Below are 17,085 nucleotides of genomic sequence, written 5' to 3' on the forward strand. Positions count from 1 at the left end.
CTGTCTGATCTGAGGTAGGAGGAGGAGAGGAAGAACCTGGGGGTGGAGTCAAAAGGGGAATTAGCTGGAGTCGTTATGTTCCCTCAAGCGATCCAACTCTAGCCCCTCTTGAATTCCGTTAACTCTTATCTAGTGCCAATTTAGTGCTGACGATTAGTTGACTAGATTCTTGTGTATAGGCATGAACAATAAATCAGCTTAACTGGAACTTAATGTGGTCCTGATTCTTTGTACCTAACATTAACTTGGTAAGGCTGACACTGTGTCATCCACCCATTCCCATTCCATAGTACCTGCCTGTACCACCTGCTAACCTATATTTCCCACCCATAGCTCTCATATACTAATCTGCTTGCCTGGGACTCCCACTTCTTCCCACATTGTGTATTCATGTGAGGTCCTTGCAGTGGTGGGATTCAGCCAGTTCGCACCACTTTGGCAGAACCAGTAATTAATTTTTTGTTGCCCTGGCCCAGAATGGACTTCTGGAAGCAGCATCCACACAGAGAACTGGTTGTTCACATATTTGAATCCCACCACTGGGACCTTGGTAATAATGTGTACTGTCCTAGAGTTATGACAGTAACTGGGACTGCTGGGAATGCTCTCATTAAGCAATGTAATAATGTGACATTGTACTTTATGATCACATTGCTTAGAAATGGAAATTCAGATCCTAGTGGCCATCATAACTCTAGGACTGTTTGTATATTTTCATATGCACATATTAAAGAGGTGGAGCTTGCAGCATGACATTGTTTTTATCACTTTGAGGGACATGCTAAATCCTTTTTCAGCCTCTGATAGCTGAAAAAAAAATCTTTGGAGGGATCTCCCTAATGCACCTGCTCATGGTTATGATTCTAAATTTTTCTCTGTTTCATTTTGACCATATATTGATAGAAACTTTCAGCTTTTCTATTTAGACATGTTGAAAATTCTTAAATCTGTTTAGTTCATTTATTTTTACTCTTCACTTTTCTAAATTATTCTCTCCTTTTGCTTTAATTATCTTTATTTTTTGAAAAAAATTTTTTAAAAGAAATCAGTCAGAATTAGGAAATATGGGTTCTAACATGGGGCATTCCTACCATAATCAAATTCTATGATTAAATAGTACTTACTTTATAGGTATTCTAAATATGGTGGTGAGGATACCCAGTGTCATGGTTCCAACAGACAGAGATAAATAAAACAGAGCTCCAAGGCTTGGAAATTCCTCAAAGAACATGTTTATTAGTTATAAAGTATCGGCAAGTCAAAAGTGAGACCAGGTTTGATGACACATGTAACAATTCCCCAATACAAAGTTAAGAAATCCCACCCCTAAGGCTATGCAGGTAACTATATTCCCCAATACATCTTGGCGGGCCTTTCACGAAATGCCCAACCTGCAGTCTTGGGAGCAGCCGATGATCTTGGTTCCCATGGGATAAAAGTTTATTTAGACTAGCAAAGCATCTGGCAAACAACCCCTCCCTCTGTTATATGTGTCAACCAAAAATGAGTAGGAAAAATGGTTGCAGCCATGCTCATTTTTAGAGTTGATAGTCACCTCCATTGACCTTACTGTAATCTGTATCCATTATAAAAACCTGCTAAACATCATTGTCATTGTCGGCTATTCAGTAGTGTCTGACTCTGGGCCACTCTATGGATCAGCACTCTTCATGCCCCTCTGTCTTGCACCGCCTCCTTCAGATCCATCATGGTCACCCCAGCATCATCTATTATAGTGTCTAGTCAATGGGTGCTAAGGCGGCCCCTTCTTTTTCCCTTGACCACTCCTAGAAAAGCAATAGCAACAGCATTTAGACTTATATGCACAGTGCTTTACAGCCCTCTCTAAATGATTTACAAAGTCGACATATTGCCCCCAACAATCTGAGTCCTCATTTTATCAACCTCAGAAGGATGGAAGGCTGAGTCAACCTTGAGCTGATGAGAATCGAACTGCCGAATTACTGACAATTGGCAGTCAGCAGAATTAGCCTGCAATACTGCATTCTAACCACTGCATCACCACAGCTCTTTGATTGCCTTTTTGAGTGAGTCAGCTCTCATGACATGACCAAAGTTTGACAGCCCCTTTTTGATGATCTTGGCTTCAAGTGGTATTTTTGGTGAGGTTCGGTCCAGGGCTTTTTTGTTTTTTATTTTTGCAGTGTATGGGATGCATAATAGTTGTCTCCAGCACCACAGTTCAAAGGTGTCCACCCTTCTATCTGCCTTTATTATTGCATTAAGTAATGTGCATTTGGTTGTGAGGCTGATGTCTTTATTCTTCCAGATTATTCATGCCAAACATTGCATTCTTCCAAGTGCTATACACTTCTGATCTCAGGGCTGCTGTTATCACTTTGGTTGATTTTAGAGCCTAGAAAGATGAATTCCTTTATTGTTTCAATAGTTTCATTGTCAATCTGCATTCTGACCTGTGTGTTCTCTGGGGTTGTCATCATTGTTTTCTTGATGTTAAGGTGCAGACCAAATTTTTCACTTTCATTTTTAAGTCTCAGGATTAAGCAGTCCAGATCCTCCTTGCTTTCTGCAAGTAATGTTGTATTGCCTGCATATTAGAGGTGGTTGATATTCCTAATACTAATTTTAACCCCAATGGTAGAATGCCTTTTGTCAAGTGCTTATTTCAATTCTGAACCATTTTGTGTCTCCATATTCCATTCTTACAGAGGCTTCCTGGTCAGAATACAATGACTGAATGAGTTGGATGTGATGTGTTGATATTCCCAGTTCTTTGAGGCAATTCCACAGCTTGTCATGGTCAATACAATCGAAGAAGCACGTGTAATCAGTGAAGCACGTGTAGAGATCTTTTTGGTATTCCTTTGCTTTTTCCATCATTTAATGTAGACTGGCAATATGATCACATGTTCCTCTTTCTTTCTGAAAATCTGTTAATACATCAGGCAATTGAATTGGCAGTTGAATTCAAAAATTGCTGGATTATCTTCAAGAGAATTTTACTCATGTGTGGTATCAAGGTTATGGTTCGGTGAGTGGAACAATCTTTCGTATCACCTTTCTTTGGTATTGGGATAAATTTTTCATTCTTTTGGCCACTGACCAGTCTTCCATACGCTTCCATACAGTCTTCCATACATGCTGTCAGTGCTTTTGTTGGCAGTGGTCTCAGCAACTCTGCACGGTTTTCGTCAATTCCTGGGACTTTGCGGTTAGATGACTGGTTAAGTACCCACATGGCCTCCTCTTCCAGGATATCTGGTTCCATTTCTGGTAGGTCAGCTTCTCCTCTCATGGCTTGGCCTTGTTTTTCATTTGTGTAAAGTTGTTCTGCATATTCCCACCATCTTTCTCTGATTACTTGTTGGTCAAGCAATTCCTGTCCATCACATGTTTTGACCATAGCTTTTCTTGCCATGAAGTGGTTTCTGGCCTTCTTCACATAAGTGAAACCCTCTCATGCATAACCTCTCATGGCTGCTCCCTCCAATTTCTTACATTGTTTTCTTTATCTTGCCTCTGGAATTTAGTATTTAATCTTTGCATTTCTTCCCTATCATCAGTGGCTTTTGCTGTCTTTCTCTCTTCTGTCTTCTTTATTGTAGCTTCTGATATCCAATTGGCCAGTTTCTTTGCTTGTATGTAATATGTTTTTGAGCTACTTCATGATGGTTGTTTTTATTTTCTCCCATTCCTCATCTGATTGTCTTTCTATGATGTTCTTAACTTCAACTGCGTATGCCAGAAGAATCTTCTCTACATCAAATTTTTGAATCATGCATGGTCGTTTGACAATGCAGCAACTGAACTTTACCTTGGCAGCTGATAGTTTATGGTCTGACCCACAATCTGCACCAGGGAAAGTTTTCATGGCGAGGATGGAACTTTTCCACTACTTTTGACATAATATGTAGTCAATTTGGTTTTGAGGTTCTCCGTTTGTTGAAATCCAAGAGTATAGTCGTCGCTTGTGTTGTTCAAACTACGTGTACATTATGTTTAGCTGTTTGTGGCATACCTGAATCAGATGTTCTCCTGCCTCATTTTGTTTACCAATGTCAAACCTGACTGTGATTCCTGTTTCTTCCATTTCTGCCACTTTTGCATTAAAATCTCCAATAATATGTCTTTCTTTGGTATTTGGTTCAAAGTTTCTGAATTTCAGCATAAAATTCTTGATGTTCTCTACTGCTGAATCTGCAGTGGAGCATAAGTTTGTGGAATTGTTATGTTATATTGATACGTACTGTCATTATCCTATCACTGACTGTTTGAGAACTTTTAATGGTTTTGCCCACTTTTTTACACAGTATGAAACCTACTCCTTTTCTTCTGATAGTATCATTGCCACAGTAGTACATGATATGACTATCAGAATTGAAGAAGCCACAGTCAGTCCAATGAACTTCACTGATACCTAGTATATCAATGTTGAGCCTATTCATTTACTTCTTAACAATGTTCAGCTTACTTTTTTGATGTTACATGTTCCTAATTTGAAGGTCTTTAAACAGTGGACATATCTCTTGTTACTAGGAGCTGTATCAATGGCTAGCGGGGGGCATCAGGATTTATCCCATCTGCATCATGGATGTTCCTGCTACTATGATAGTCTCTTTGCTCTTCCCTTGTAGCTTTATCAGTATTGCCCAGCCAGGGGGACACACTACTTGGTACTATATCTCCACATCTTTGAGTTGATCCATAAAGTTTTTTGGTGGGGAAAACTGGAGAAGGTCCCTAGGTTTTCTCTAGGCCAGAGCCAAGTTGGTCAGTATAATAGAATTATACTGTTCAACCACCACCACACTGAGGTATGGTTGGGCTTTGTGGAGGTGGGGGAGCTGCTAAAACAAATAGGTCCAAATCACTTCTGAAAAAGTAATTAATGGCTACAGGATTCATAGATTTGATAGAGAGCATGTTAGGATAGCTTCATTAGAGAGTACATTAGGACTGATTTCAATTTCATAAAGTCATAGAATCCTAGAACTTGAAGGGGCCATTTAATCATTAACTCCAAACTTCTGTTCACTGTTGAAGTACAGATAAAAGTACTTTTACAGAAGAATATTCATCCTCTTTAGAACATCCACTGAAAGAAAGCCCACTAACTCCTTAGATAATTGATATTCTGGGCAATATTATTTCAGGTACTGTAATATTATCATATTTTCCCTAAGACATCTCAGTACTGATCATCCTCTTTCACTTCAATTTGAGCAACTGCTTGTTTCACTTTGAATATAATTGAAGAAGTCTGATATCCTTTGCCAATTTCACCTCATTCTGAGCTTTGGTCAGTCACAGCGATTAGCTTGGAGACATTATGAGGATGCATAATGTAAACTGGTAATGGGGTTTATATTGAGAAAATCATAATGCTGTTATTTTATCATTGCTTTTTAGATAAAAATATAAGTGTGGTAATGCCCCTTTATTAGATTTCTTTACTTGTTAATCTTAATTTACTTAATAGTTGTCTTGGGCAGGGTGTGTTATGGCTTTTTTATTGTATTTTTATTGGGCTTTTCTCTTTGTAAACTGCCCTGAGAGTGAGTTGGGCAGTCATATAAATTTTCTTAAATAAACAAATACATGAATAAATAAAATTATTTTTCATATTTTCTTTCTTAGGCCTTTCAAAAATAGTTATCAACTTAATTAAAGGCGAATCTTTGTTTAATGATGCAACTACAGTAATTATTTTTGACTTGTATAAGGACCTTATAAGTCAGACTCATCAGGAAGTAGGTATGCATCTATTTTTATGTAACTTTTTCTTGAATAGAATAATATATAGTAATGCCATGATTCTCAACAGATAATTTTAAGTATATTATTTGCAAGGCCACTTGAATTACAATATTTACTATGATATTAATCATTGTTGTCATGCTGCTTAATACAATGATTAATGATAATCACTTTATTATTTCCCTCTATTTGTATACCATGAGAAATAATTGCTCTATAGCAAGGGTCCCCAACCCCTGGGCCGTGGCTATCTACTGGGCTATGGCCCATTGGGAATTGGGCTGCTGAAGGGTGGGTGAGTGCACAAAGCTTCATTTGCACCTGCACGGGATTTAGATTGCGTGTGCAAAACCATTCCCCTGCCACCAAAATTGCCAAAGCCACTGCCAGCACTGCCAGTCTGCGTAACTAAAATGGTTGGAGACCACTGCTCTGTAGAATCTCAGTTACATATAGATTGCAGAAACTATGGGTTGTGAAACAGGCATTCTATTTTTATTGGATTTAGATGCTGCCTGACTACAAAATGAGTCTGAGAACCTCAAAAACAACAACAAAAAACCAGACTAAAACCAGGATCGTGTACAGTAGATAACAAGACAGCATCTGACTATTCGATACATTTACAAAAATTCACCTAGGAGGGTCCATCCACCCTAATGGAAGGCCTGGGAGAAAAATCAGTTTTGTTTATTTATATGACAAACACCCCAAACATAATCTTCTGGAACCCAAGAATACACTGTTAACCCTATTTATCATCAGTTGGAAGAAAGCTTATCTGCCCCCTGGCAAAATCTCCAGAAGTGGCCAGAACTTCAGTTCCTTGTGTAAGGCTAACAGGGTTGGAATCATCCAAATGTTGGGAATGGTAGACCTAGTGCTACCATTGAGAAAGCATGACTAGTCCCATAACATAACATTATTTAATAGAGGAGATCCAAAGCATACTCTTTTTACCAGATCTGGTGGGGTGGGCAGAAACAGTAGGGGAAAGGTGGTTGCACAAGTAGTCTGATCATATGCCATGGAGGTCTTTATAAGCAATGATCAGTATCTTGAATTATATCTGGAAGCCTACTGGGAGCCAGTGCAGTTCGTGTTACATGCACATAGTGAGATATGCCAAAAAATTCCCATACTTCTGCATTCTGAACCCAATACAGTTTTTGTGTGGGTAGCCCCATGCAGAGTGTGCTACAGTAATCCCAATGAGTCATGATGAGCAAAGCTTTCCGGTGAAGGAATGGACACACTTGATGCACAAGACATACGTGTAGAAGAGCCCTCTGACCATGTCTGCTACCTGCTGTTCCACAGGAGCAGTGAGTCCAGTAGGATCCTCAGATGGTTCACCAACTTTAACTGGAGAAGTGTACCTCGATGCAGAGTTTAGGATGGAAAAGCCATTGGGGGGGGGACTTAAAACTCACAATAACTCTATCTTACCGGAATTCAGCTGAAGCCTGATTTTCTCCATTCATATTTTGTAAGCCTCCAGTCAGTAGAAAATGACTTTTATGGCATCACTTGTTTGGCCCAGGAAAAAGGTGTACCACTGGGTATCATCAGCAAATTGATGATACTGCACTTCATGCTGACAGATAACCATGGAATATAGCTTCAAGCAGATGTTAAATAGGAGTGGGAATAGGATAGATCCAAGAGGTGACTGTCCAAGCGGGGGCAGTGGGTTCAACTCTCTAGAATTGGTGCTGGGGAAAGAATTAGAGCCACAAAACAGTGCCCCCAACTCCTAGTCCACTGAACTGGCCCAGAAAGATACAATGATTAATGGTATCCCAAACTGCTGAGATCAGGATGGATGCACTACCATGTTCCTGAGCCCGCCAGAGGTCATTGACAAGTAAAATCAATGTTGTCTTAGTACTATAATCAGGCCTGAATATACCTTTTAGGTTGGGGGTAGAGCTTTTCAAGGCCTTTTAGAAAACCATCAGGTTTAGAGCCAGGGCATTTTTTGTCATAGAATGCCCAGAATGGAGTTCCGGCACCTTTTTGGGATGGAACCTTGTACGGTAGGTAAGGCGGGTTGTATGACATGTGTGAGTTCTGGCACTTTTTTTTTTTTTTTTTACAAAAAAAGTACTGTTTAGAGCCATATAGATCTCATATTAAATATTTGATGGCTGGATGACCTTGTATTCAGTAGTTGTACTGTTTTATATGTCCATGACTTCCATTCTAAAATATTCTAAATATTAATATATTTGGGTGTTTTTTAAACAAATGGGTATAAGATATAATTGTCTTGAATGATAAATGTTGCTGTAATGTGTGAATTTCTTTAACAGGATCACAACTGAATAATACACTCCTAAAGCATATGTATATATTCCTCATAAGACATAGTATTTTCTTATTCTATTCACTGTTTGAATGTTTTCATTGCCCACTAAAATATGCCCACATATTTTAGATTTACTGTATGCATAGTGTCCTCAGAGCAAAATCATTAGAGTGGTTCCAATTACATTTGCATCCTATGTTATTCATGTTTTAGTCCCATTTGAATCAATGGGTTTAAACCTATAGATTTGTTTCACTATAAGACCTTACAGTATATTGTTTTAAATAGTACTGCTACTTTGATTTGAGTAAGGCAAGAATATGACTTTGATTTAGACAGTATAGGATATAAAACGGGAATGTTAAAATTCTGGGATACAGTTAGATATGCAATATTAAATGTAATTTTGCAAAAACTAAATCAAATTGTAAATAATTATTTCTTCTTTTTATAGTTCAAGAGATTTTTTTAAAACTGTTTTTAAAATTTTTTGCAAGTGCTGTATTTGGATTTTTGAGTTCAAGGCTAGTTCTTTATTGGTTGCAACATGTTTTCAATGATGGAATAATTGAAGTCATTTTAAGCTTCTCCATGGCATACATAATTTTTTTTATCGGTAAGTTGACTGTATAATCTTTGTCAAATGCTTAATTTTAAAGCAGACTTGTCTACTTTCATATAATAATAACTTTTTTTCCCCTTTCTATCTTCAGCTGAATGGCTTGGCATGTCTGGAATTATATCTCTTTCTATTTTGGGCCTTCTTTTAGATTCGGTATCCTTTAGTCCAGGAATGGATATTTTTCTTTATAAGTAAGAGATTATCTGTTTATCTTAACCACTTTGTAAATGTTTAATTTCTCTCACATATGATATAATACAAATTAGTGCCATTAAAATGGCTATGGAATGGTAGAATGAATTTTCATTTTGCAAATTATGTATTTATATTGTAATTGTATACCAGGTTTTGATAAAAGAAATGTAAGTATGATTGAATATTGATAAACTAAAATGGTTATACAGGTAGTCCTCGGCCTACGACCACAACTGAACCCAAAATTTCTGTTGTTAAGTGAGACATTTGTTAAGTGAATTTTGCCCCATTTTACAATCTTTCTTGCCCCAGTTGTTAAGTGAATCACTGCAGTTGTTAAGTCAGTGGCACAGCTGTCAAGTAAATCTCGCTTCCCCATTGACTTTGCTTGTCAGAAGGTTGCAAAAGATGTTCACATGACCTCAGGCCACTGCAATTGTCATAGATATAAACCAGTTGCCAAGTGTCCAAATTTTGATCACATGACCTCAGGGACACTACAAATGGTGGTAAGTGTGAAGAACAGTCATAAGTCACTTTTTTTCAGTGCCGTTGTAACTTTGTACGGTCACTAAATAAACTGTTGTAAGTCAAGGACTACCTATAGTTCTGGCCTATAGAATTTACATTTTGTTCACAAGAAATCTCATGAAAATAAGCTTGAGTTTGAGACTTAGAGACACAGAAGAAATGTATTTATATGTCATGTAAATTGCTGCCCACTGAATGCTGTGGCCAAGCTGGATGAAGTGGTCTCAGACATACTGGTGAAGGTATAAATCTTGAGGCTGTTTTGAATTACCCAGTTTAGATATCATGCTCCCGTGAAAATAATGGGGCTGCCTCAGTGCACTTTTTTCCTGATATCAGTGGCGCAATATCAACTGCGATCTGGTCTTTTCCCCTGGGTGCTAGGTGAATGGTCTGAAAGCAGGGAAGTTGAAATACTGCCACATTCATAATTAGAATACTTCCTAATAAAGAATGATCTCAGTTCAATAGTGATGAATTTCCAGACTAATAGGCTGTATTCTAATTATTTGGCATCCAGAGGATTCACTAGCAACTGGCTGGCACCTTCAGAGATGAAATTGGTCTGCTCTGTGATACACTTCTTGAGAGCTCTACTGAACAGAAATTGATTTGAGTTCTTGCATTTGTAACTGAACTAATTTTTAATTGGACCTTGCCATTTGAATTCTGGAAAGCTAGCTTATGACTGGTTCTTCATCCAGATGAAATTATAATTGGTCTAATTTGAAGAAGTTCCAGAGAAACAAATTTTTTGATTGGTCTTTCTTTGAAATACACTGTTGTTTATTATTGTTCAGGTGAGATTGCTGAAGATTTTAAGTGTTAATTAAGAGCTATTTTATTTTGGTGTGATGTAAAGCTGGAAATCAGTCTTTGTTAACCTTCAGACTCGCTTCTTTCCTGTAAAAATTACTGTGTTTATAAATCTCAATAGTTTCTCGTTGGAACTGTGCATGAAATTTGATATAATTGGTAGTACTTGTGTGTCTTTAAACTGAATTTTGTGCCCATTATGTAGCAGTAAGTGTTCAACTACTGTAGATTTTTCAAATTTTTCTAACCAACAATATTTTTCATGTTCTTTTGGATGAGTTAATACTACGTTTTATAGTTCCAATATATATCTGTCCAAGCTGCTAAGTATGCAGTAATTTCCTGATAATAGAACTTCTGTCAGCATAGGTGACTGAATTCTTTCCTGGATATTTCTTGTTCATTTATAAAGAAAGTTGTATTTCTTTAGTTATTCTAAAATTTTCTTTAATGGTTTAATAAGCCCATTGTAGCAATACTTTCACTTCTTCCTGCTGTGTACAAGTCCTTGTTACCTTCATTATGTCATCTGTAACAAGCTAGACTTTACACTTTGGAGACCATATTAAACCTGCCAGCACTAGCCATACTTTGCTTGAAGTCCATGTTTTCTTATTCCACTATCCCCCCACACCCTCATTGCAGAAAATTCCTTTCCAGCTATTCCTGTGATAGTAACAGCTTGTCACTCACTATACCATTCACTACCATTCCAGTCGGTAGCAAAACCATTTTCTCATCCTTTTGCAAACTGCACCTGGAATCCATCATCCTTGCTGCTAGTCAACTGTCCGGTTTGTTTTGAAGGGTTTATAAATTGTTCTTTCCTGAGACTCAGATCCACTTGATTAATCTGTCCTCACCCAGAGATGATGATGAATTGATTTGACACCAGTAGATTCACAGACTTCAATCATTTTGCTTGGTGCCTGGCAATGATTCTTCATAGACTTCTGATAATCTCTCATTGCTGAGTTGATATGAGCCGAGGTGGCGCAGCAGTTAGAGTGCAGTACTGCAGGCCACTTTAGCTGACTGTGTTCAGCAGGTCAGCGGTTCAAATCTCACCGGCTCAAGGTTGACTCAGCTTCCATCCTTCCGGGGTAGGTAAAATGAGGACCCAGATTGTTGGGGGCAATGTAAATATATATATATACATTGCTTACTGGTGTACACCGCTTAGAGAGTGCTTGCACTTAAAGCGGTATATAAGTCTCATAAATAAATAAATAAATAAATAAATATGCCCAACTATTCTTGTGGCAGATCCAATAATCTAACTGACCACATCCAGTTCTGCCTCTCCAGTTTGCACTCTAATCCTGGTTACTCTCTTATGGTTGATGAAAAATGTTTCACAAAAATATTATTTTTCCATCTAATTTTTGAATGCTTGAAAATCCTGTACTGGATTTAAGGGTAGATCATTGAATTCTCATTATAGCCATCCAGCTCCAAATTTTCTCATTGTGATGATGGTAGCAAAAGTCAATATCTGTGGTATTGAGATATGGAAGACTGAGACTTGGCTTATAAGGGGAGCAAATTGTATAAATAATATATTAACAAATGTTCTGGGCCCTGGAATTACCTTCAGTCCCCTAACATCTTTGGAGTTTGTGCAGACACTGCATTTAGCTGTGCTGTGCTTCCATCTCTTGTTATGATGAATCTGCCCCATCATCAGTAAATATAACTTTGTAATCATGTATGTTTGTGACATGCAGTGATCCCAGTGAGGAACAGGTTGCTTATACATAACTCTGGTTTGTGGGCTAATCATCTATGCATTCACCCAGCTCTGGTGATTTTATTTGGATTGAAGGTCAGGACAATTTTTGGGATCAGATTCCATCCTTCCTCTGCTTCCACAGTCATGGCTGGTACATCTACAGGCCAATCCACTAGTAGGGTGGTCACTGATAGCCTGCTGCACAGGTTTACTAGGCCTTGCCCTCATCTCTCACCCTGAGACCTTGGCTGAAACTTGGACCTGGCAATCGGCCACCAACCAGCCTGTCCATTCTTAGCTCATGAGGCATATAAAAAACAGGAGATGGGCCTTAGGCATGAAAAACTGTCTGGGTGACTTTGAGTCAGTCACTGTCTCTCAGCCCAACCCATCTTATAGGATTGTTGATGTTGGGAAAATAGGAAGAATAAACAGTATTAGCAATGTTTGCCTCCTTGAGTTATTTATAAACAATAATAAAGGTGGGATAAAAATCAAATCAATAAATAATTCCCTTATCATCACATTAGTAAATATGTTTTTGAAATGTTAAAATTATATTAAAATGATTGTATTGGTAGTATTGATAGTCTAGATAAAAAACAGATCAAAATTCATTGAATTTTGCTCATCTAATTTTACTTTTTAAAAATGATGATATATTATTCATTCGGTCGAATCTGACTCTTGATGATTGTATGGCCAGATCTTTCCACATCTTCCAATCTTGCACTATTTCTTTGAGTTTTTCTATGCTATGCTCTGGCTGATGTCATCTTTGATAGATCCAATCACCGTGTTCTTTGACAGCCTGGTTTCCTTTAAAAAAATATTTTTAAAAAATATTTCCAGTTTAAAATATAATCTTAAGTGGGCTAACTTTTATTACTAACTAAACATTACAGTGATGTAATAAAAAACATTTTATTATGTATAAAATAGAAATATTTATGGTAGATTTACTTTTGTACAATAGTGAGAAATATAATTTAGCTTATGGTATACTAGTAAATGATAAATGATTGTAATATTTGTTTTCTCATTGGCATGCTTTAATATCTCCCTTAATCTGCTTTTTCTTAAACAGGTTTTGGTCCATGCTGACATTTTTGGCTCACATTATTATATACTTTCTAATAGGAGTTGTGATAGCTCAAAAAACATTTCCAAATATAAATTCTCGTGCTTTTTTTTACATTATATCAGTCTACCTTTCACTGAATCTTGTAAGGTAAATACTTGCTCTTTTTACCTTTTGGGGGAATTGACTAAAATTGCCTATCAGCTTATATCAATTAAGTGATATTCTTAAGTTGCCGTCTTCTAAACATTTGGCTAGAAGTAAGCCACAGTCAAACATGCATGCATACACAAACACACACATACAGAGAGAGAATATTAAACCCACTCACATAGATCAGTATTTACATGTTGATTCACACCACCCACTAGAGCACAAAACTGGAGTTATCAGAACCCTACACTACAGAGCTGAAGGCCTGCCTACCAGCAAAAAAGGAAAAGAAAAAGAAATAAAACACACCAAGGAAGCCCTCAGAACATGTGGCTATCCCAAGTAGGACTTCATCAAATCTCAAAAAAGACCTAGCAAGAGCTCCTCCGTAACAGATGAAGAAAACAGTAAATGAAGCAACGTAGTCGTTCATATGTTGCAGGAATATCAGAAAAGCTCAGGAGGATCTTCAACCAACACAACATATTTACACACTTCAAACCTAAGAATACACTAAGGCAGAAGCATGTCCACCCCAAGGATAAAACAGCTAGACACAAACTGAGCAAAGTGGTATATGCAGTACAATGCAGTGAGCCATGTGCAGCCATGTGGGGAAATGAAACAACAACTTCATAGATGTATGGCACAACATAGGAGTACAAACCCATCAGAACAAGAATCAGCAGTCCATCTGCATTTACAAGACAAAGGCCACTCTTTCGAAGACAACAAAGTCCACATTTTGGACAGAGAGGATTGCTGGTTTGAAGGAGGGGTCAAAGAGGCCATCTATGTCAACATTGAGCAGTCCTCTCTCAACAGAGGGGAGAGATACGACATCATCTATCTCCAGTCTACAACACAGTCCTTTCAACAGTTCCAAGAAGGCTCCACACACATTTGCACTAAGGTGACCCTGGAGACATAGATAAGCCTCCAGGTAGAGAAAAGACAATGTTCTAGAGAAAAGACAATGTTTATATGAAAGAAACAATAATGTGACATATTTTTGTTTAATAACAAACTTTTATATTGATTGATAAATGCAGTCTTTTATCTTGTAAATGATAAAGATTAATTATTTATTTAATAAATGTATTTTAATTTTTGATCATGATATAAAATTGCACTATTTTAAATATGTTTTTGCTAATTTTTACATTTTATTTACTTAGGTTTTTAGTTATTTTGACATTGAGTCCTTTTTTGAGTCGACTTGGCTATGGATTTAATTGGCGCTGGGGAGCTATTATTGTTTGGAGTGGAATGAGAGGCACTTTTACTTTGAACATGGCTCTTCAAATTAGCCAGACAGAGAGTGAGACTCCAGCTGAGGCTAGCATTAAGAGCCAGGTAAAAATAAATTAGTATCTTGAAAATCAACATTTCTGATAAATTTATATTAGGAATTAAACCTATGGAAATCTTTTTAGCAAAATGTCCTCTGGAGCTGCTTTTTAAAGCCTGAAGGCATACCCAGCATATTGGACACTGTAATAAAAATGTAGTTCAATTTGACTTGTAAAATATATGAGATTTTTATTTTTATTAAAAATATAAAATAGGCACATAAATAGCTCTTTACTTATGGCCATTCATTTAGTGACAATTTGAACTTACGACTATTGCAGCATCCCTATATATAGTGTGATTTGGGCACTTGGCAACCATCGTGTATTTATGATGTGTGCAGTGTCCTATGGCCATGTGAATATCATTTGTGACCTTTCCAGCTAGCTTCCAACAGGCAAAGTCAAGCTGGCAGGGAAAGTCTCAAATCGGAATCATATGGTCTCGTTTAACGACTGTAGTGATTCATTTAATGACCACAGCACAAAGGTAATAAAATAGTGTGTAGTCACATGTGCTCAACAACAAATTTTCCAGGCCAAACTTTGAGCAGTCACTAAACGAATAATTGTAAATACTTGTAAATTATTTTGTTTAAAGGGATGTTAACATGATCAAACAAGTATCTTTTTTTTAATTTTATTTATCAATTTTATTGGTCACCCATCTTACCAGAGGGTAGCTCTGGGCAAATTACAATATTAAAAAGATAAACTATATAAATAAAATACTATAGAAATAGAAAAATATAAAATATAATAGCTAAAAGATGGGGGGACAGAGTATGATGATCAGAGGGGAGGTGAGATTAGATATTATTTATCAACCATCCCCAACATGAAGCCTCTCCTTTGGAGCCCCAAGCCAACTGGCAGAGCCAGGTCTTTAGGTTCTTGTGGAAGGTCAGTAGAGTTGGAGCAGACCTCACTCTGGGGAGCAAGATGTTCAAAGGGCAGGAGCAATGGCAGAGAAGGCCCTCCTCCTGGATCCTGCCAAGTGGAATACCCTGCCAATGGCCCCTGCAGCATGCCCTCTTTGCTGGCATGGGTGGGGCAGGCCAATCCCAGTGGTATGAGACAGCCCCTTAAGTAACCTGGACCCATGCCATGAAGGGCTTTAAAGGTGATTACCAATACATAATCTTTTTGATTACTGAAGTACACAGACATTTATTTGTATTTATTTATCAAACTTATATGCCACCATCTCATCCAAGGTGACTCTCTTATACTACTCATCCTACTGATTCTAGTGGCTTAATACCATATAATACAAAAACATTCAATAGTTTGAAATTTTATTCTGCAGCTTGCTATTTGGTTTGGATGAAACAATGGGGGCTGCTGAGAAGTACAGTAGAAAACTTTTGGAGTTAGAGCAATGGTTCTCAACCTGTGGGTCGGAACCCCATTTGGGGTCGAATGACCATTTCACGGGGGTCGCCAAACAAGGCTGTCTGCCATTTTTTCCCCCTTTTCTTTGGCCACGTCCCTGGCACCCGGTGATGTATAAGTGGTTGGGAGTCACCACAACATGGGGAACTGCATTATGGGGTCGCGGCATTAGAAGGGTTGAGAACCACTGAGTTAGAAGGACATGACCTGAGGTTTCAGGGCGTGGATATTTGTGGCAAAATAGAAAGTCAAAGTTAATGTGGATTTCAAAAATCATTATGTTAGATGTACTATATTGAGAATATTGAATCGATATAAATCCAGGTTTTACCCCCCATAAAAACCCTTTGTAGCTTTCTGCACAAGAAACATGTTATAGGCAAGAAGTAATAGGCAAACACCAATGGCTAACTTATAATGAGATATTAGAATTTTGTCAAGAGAAATGGAAAATAAAATCAAGAGAAGAACTAATAGCAGGGGGATATAGTTGCCAATAGTTGTCATATTTACAATTTTTAGAAAAATGTAAAATAGGCAAAATTTATGGTTTTTAATATTAAGATTGAGTAAAATAGAATCACATGTACAAATAAATATATAAATGCTAAAATGTATAAACATTTGTTAAAATTTGAAACAGAAGATCCAGTCAAACAAGGAGGGCTAAACATTTTAATTATAATATATGGATGGAATAATGGGAAAGCATGATCTCTGAGGGAGATGTGTTAAGAAATATTATAAATCAATCAATCAATCAATATCAGTTTTCTAATAAGTGCTAGCTAGTTCCATCCAAAATATTTCTGGAAGATCAGGGAAAAGCAGTATTTTAACTGTTTTCCTGAATATTAATATTCAAATTTATTTAGAAGTGAAACTAATGAGTTTCTGCTTCAAGATCATTGTCTCAAGATAGTAATCAGTCTCTCTTCCTCTAGAATGGATGGTTTGATTGTTTTGCAGTTCATAGTACTCTTGGTTAACATCTCTAAACAAATAATTTGAAGGTATCTTTTGTTCTTTTTCAATGTCCAACTTTTATAGTTACATTTTATCACTAGAAAGATACTGTTTTACCTATTCCAATTTTTGTTGTGATATAAATATTTATCCTTCATGATTTTGTTTAATTGTGTCATTGCCTTTCTCCCT

At 37.2% G+C, this 17,085-nt stretch overlaps 1 protein-coding gene across 1 annotated transcript in view; it reads left to right on the forward strand.

The window, feature by feature from the left end:
- The window catches only part of LOC120302597 (sodium/hydrogen exchanger 10-like), an 86,138-nt gene that overhangs the window by 17,240 nt on the left and 51,813 nt on the right, over window positions 1-17,085 (forward strand). The window contains exons 5-9 of the mRNA XM_039331245.1: window positions 5,620-5,736; window positions 8,505-8,666; window positions 8,764-8,863; window positions 13,034-13,177; window positions 14,359-14,536. Coding sequence (XP_039187179.1) covers window positions 5,620-5,736; window positions 8,505-8,666; window positions 8,764-8,863; window positions 13,034-13,177; window positions 14,359-14,536 — 701 coding nt within the window. The remainder of the gene's footprint in view (window positions 1-5,619; window positions 5,737-8,504; window positions 8,667-8,763; window positions 8,864-13,033; window positions 13,178-14,358; window positions 14,537-17,085) is intronic.

This window comes from Crotalus tigris, unplaced genomic scaffold (genome assembly GCF_016545835.1).
Source record: "Crotalus tigris isolate CLP2741 ecotype Arizona unplaced genomic scaffold, ASM1654583v1 scf7180000024436.1354646, whole genome shotgun sequence".
Lineage (NCBI taxonomy): Eukaryota > Metazoa > Chordata > Lepidosauria > Squamata > Viperidae > Crotalus > Crotalus tigris.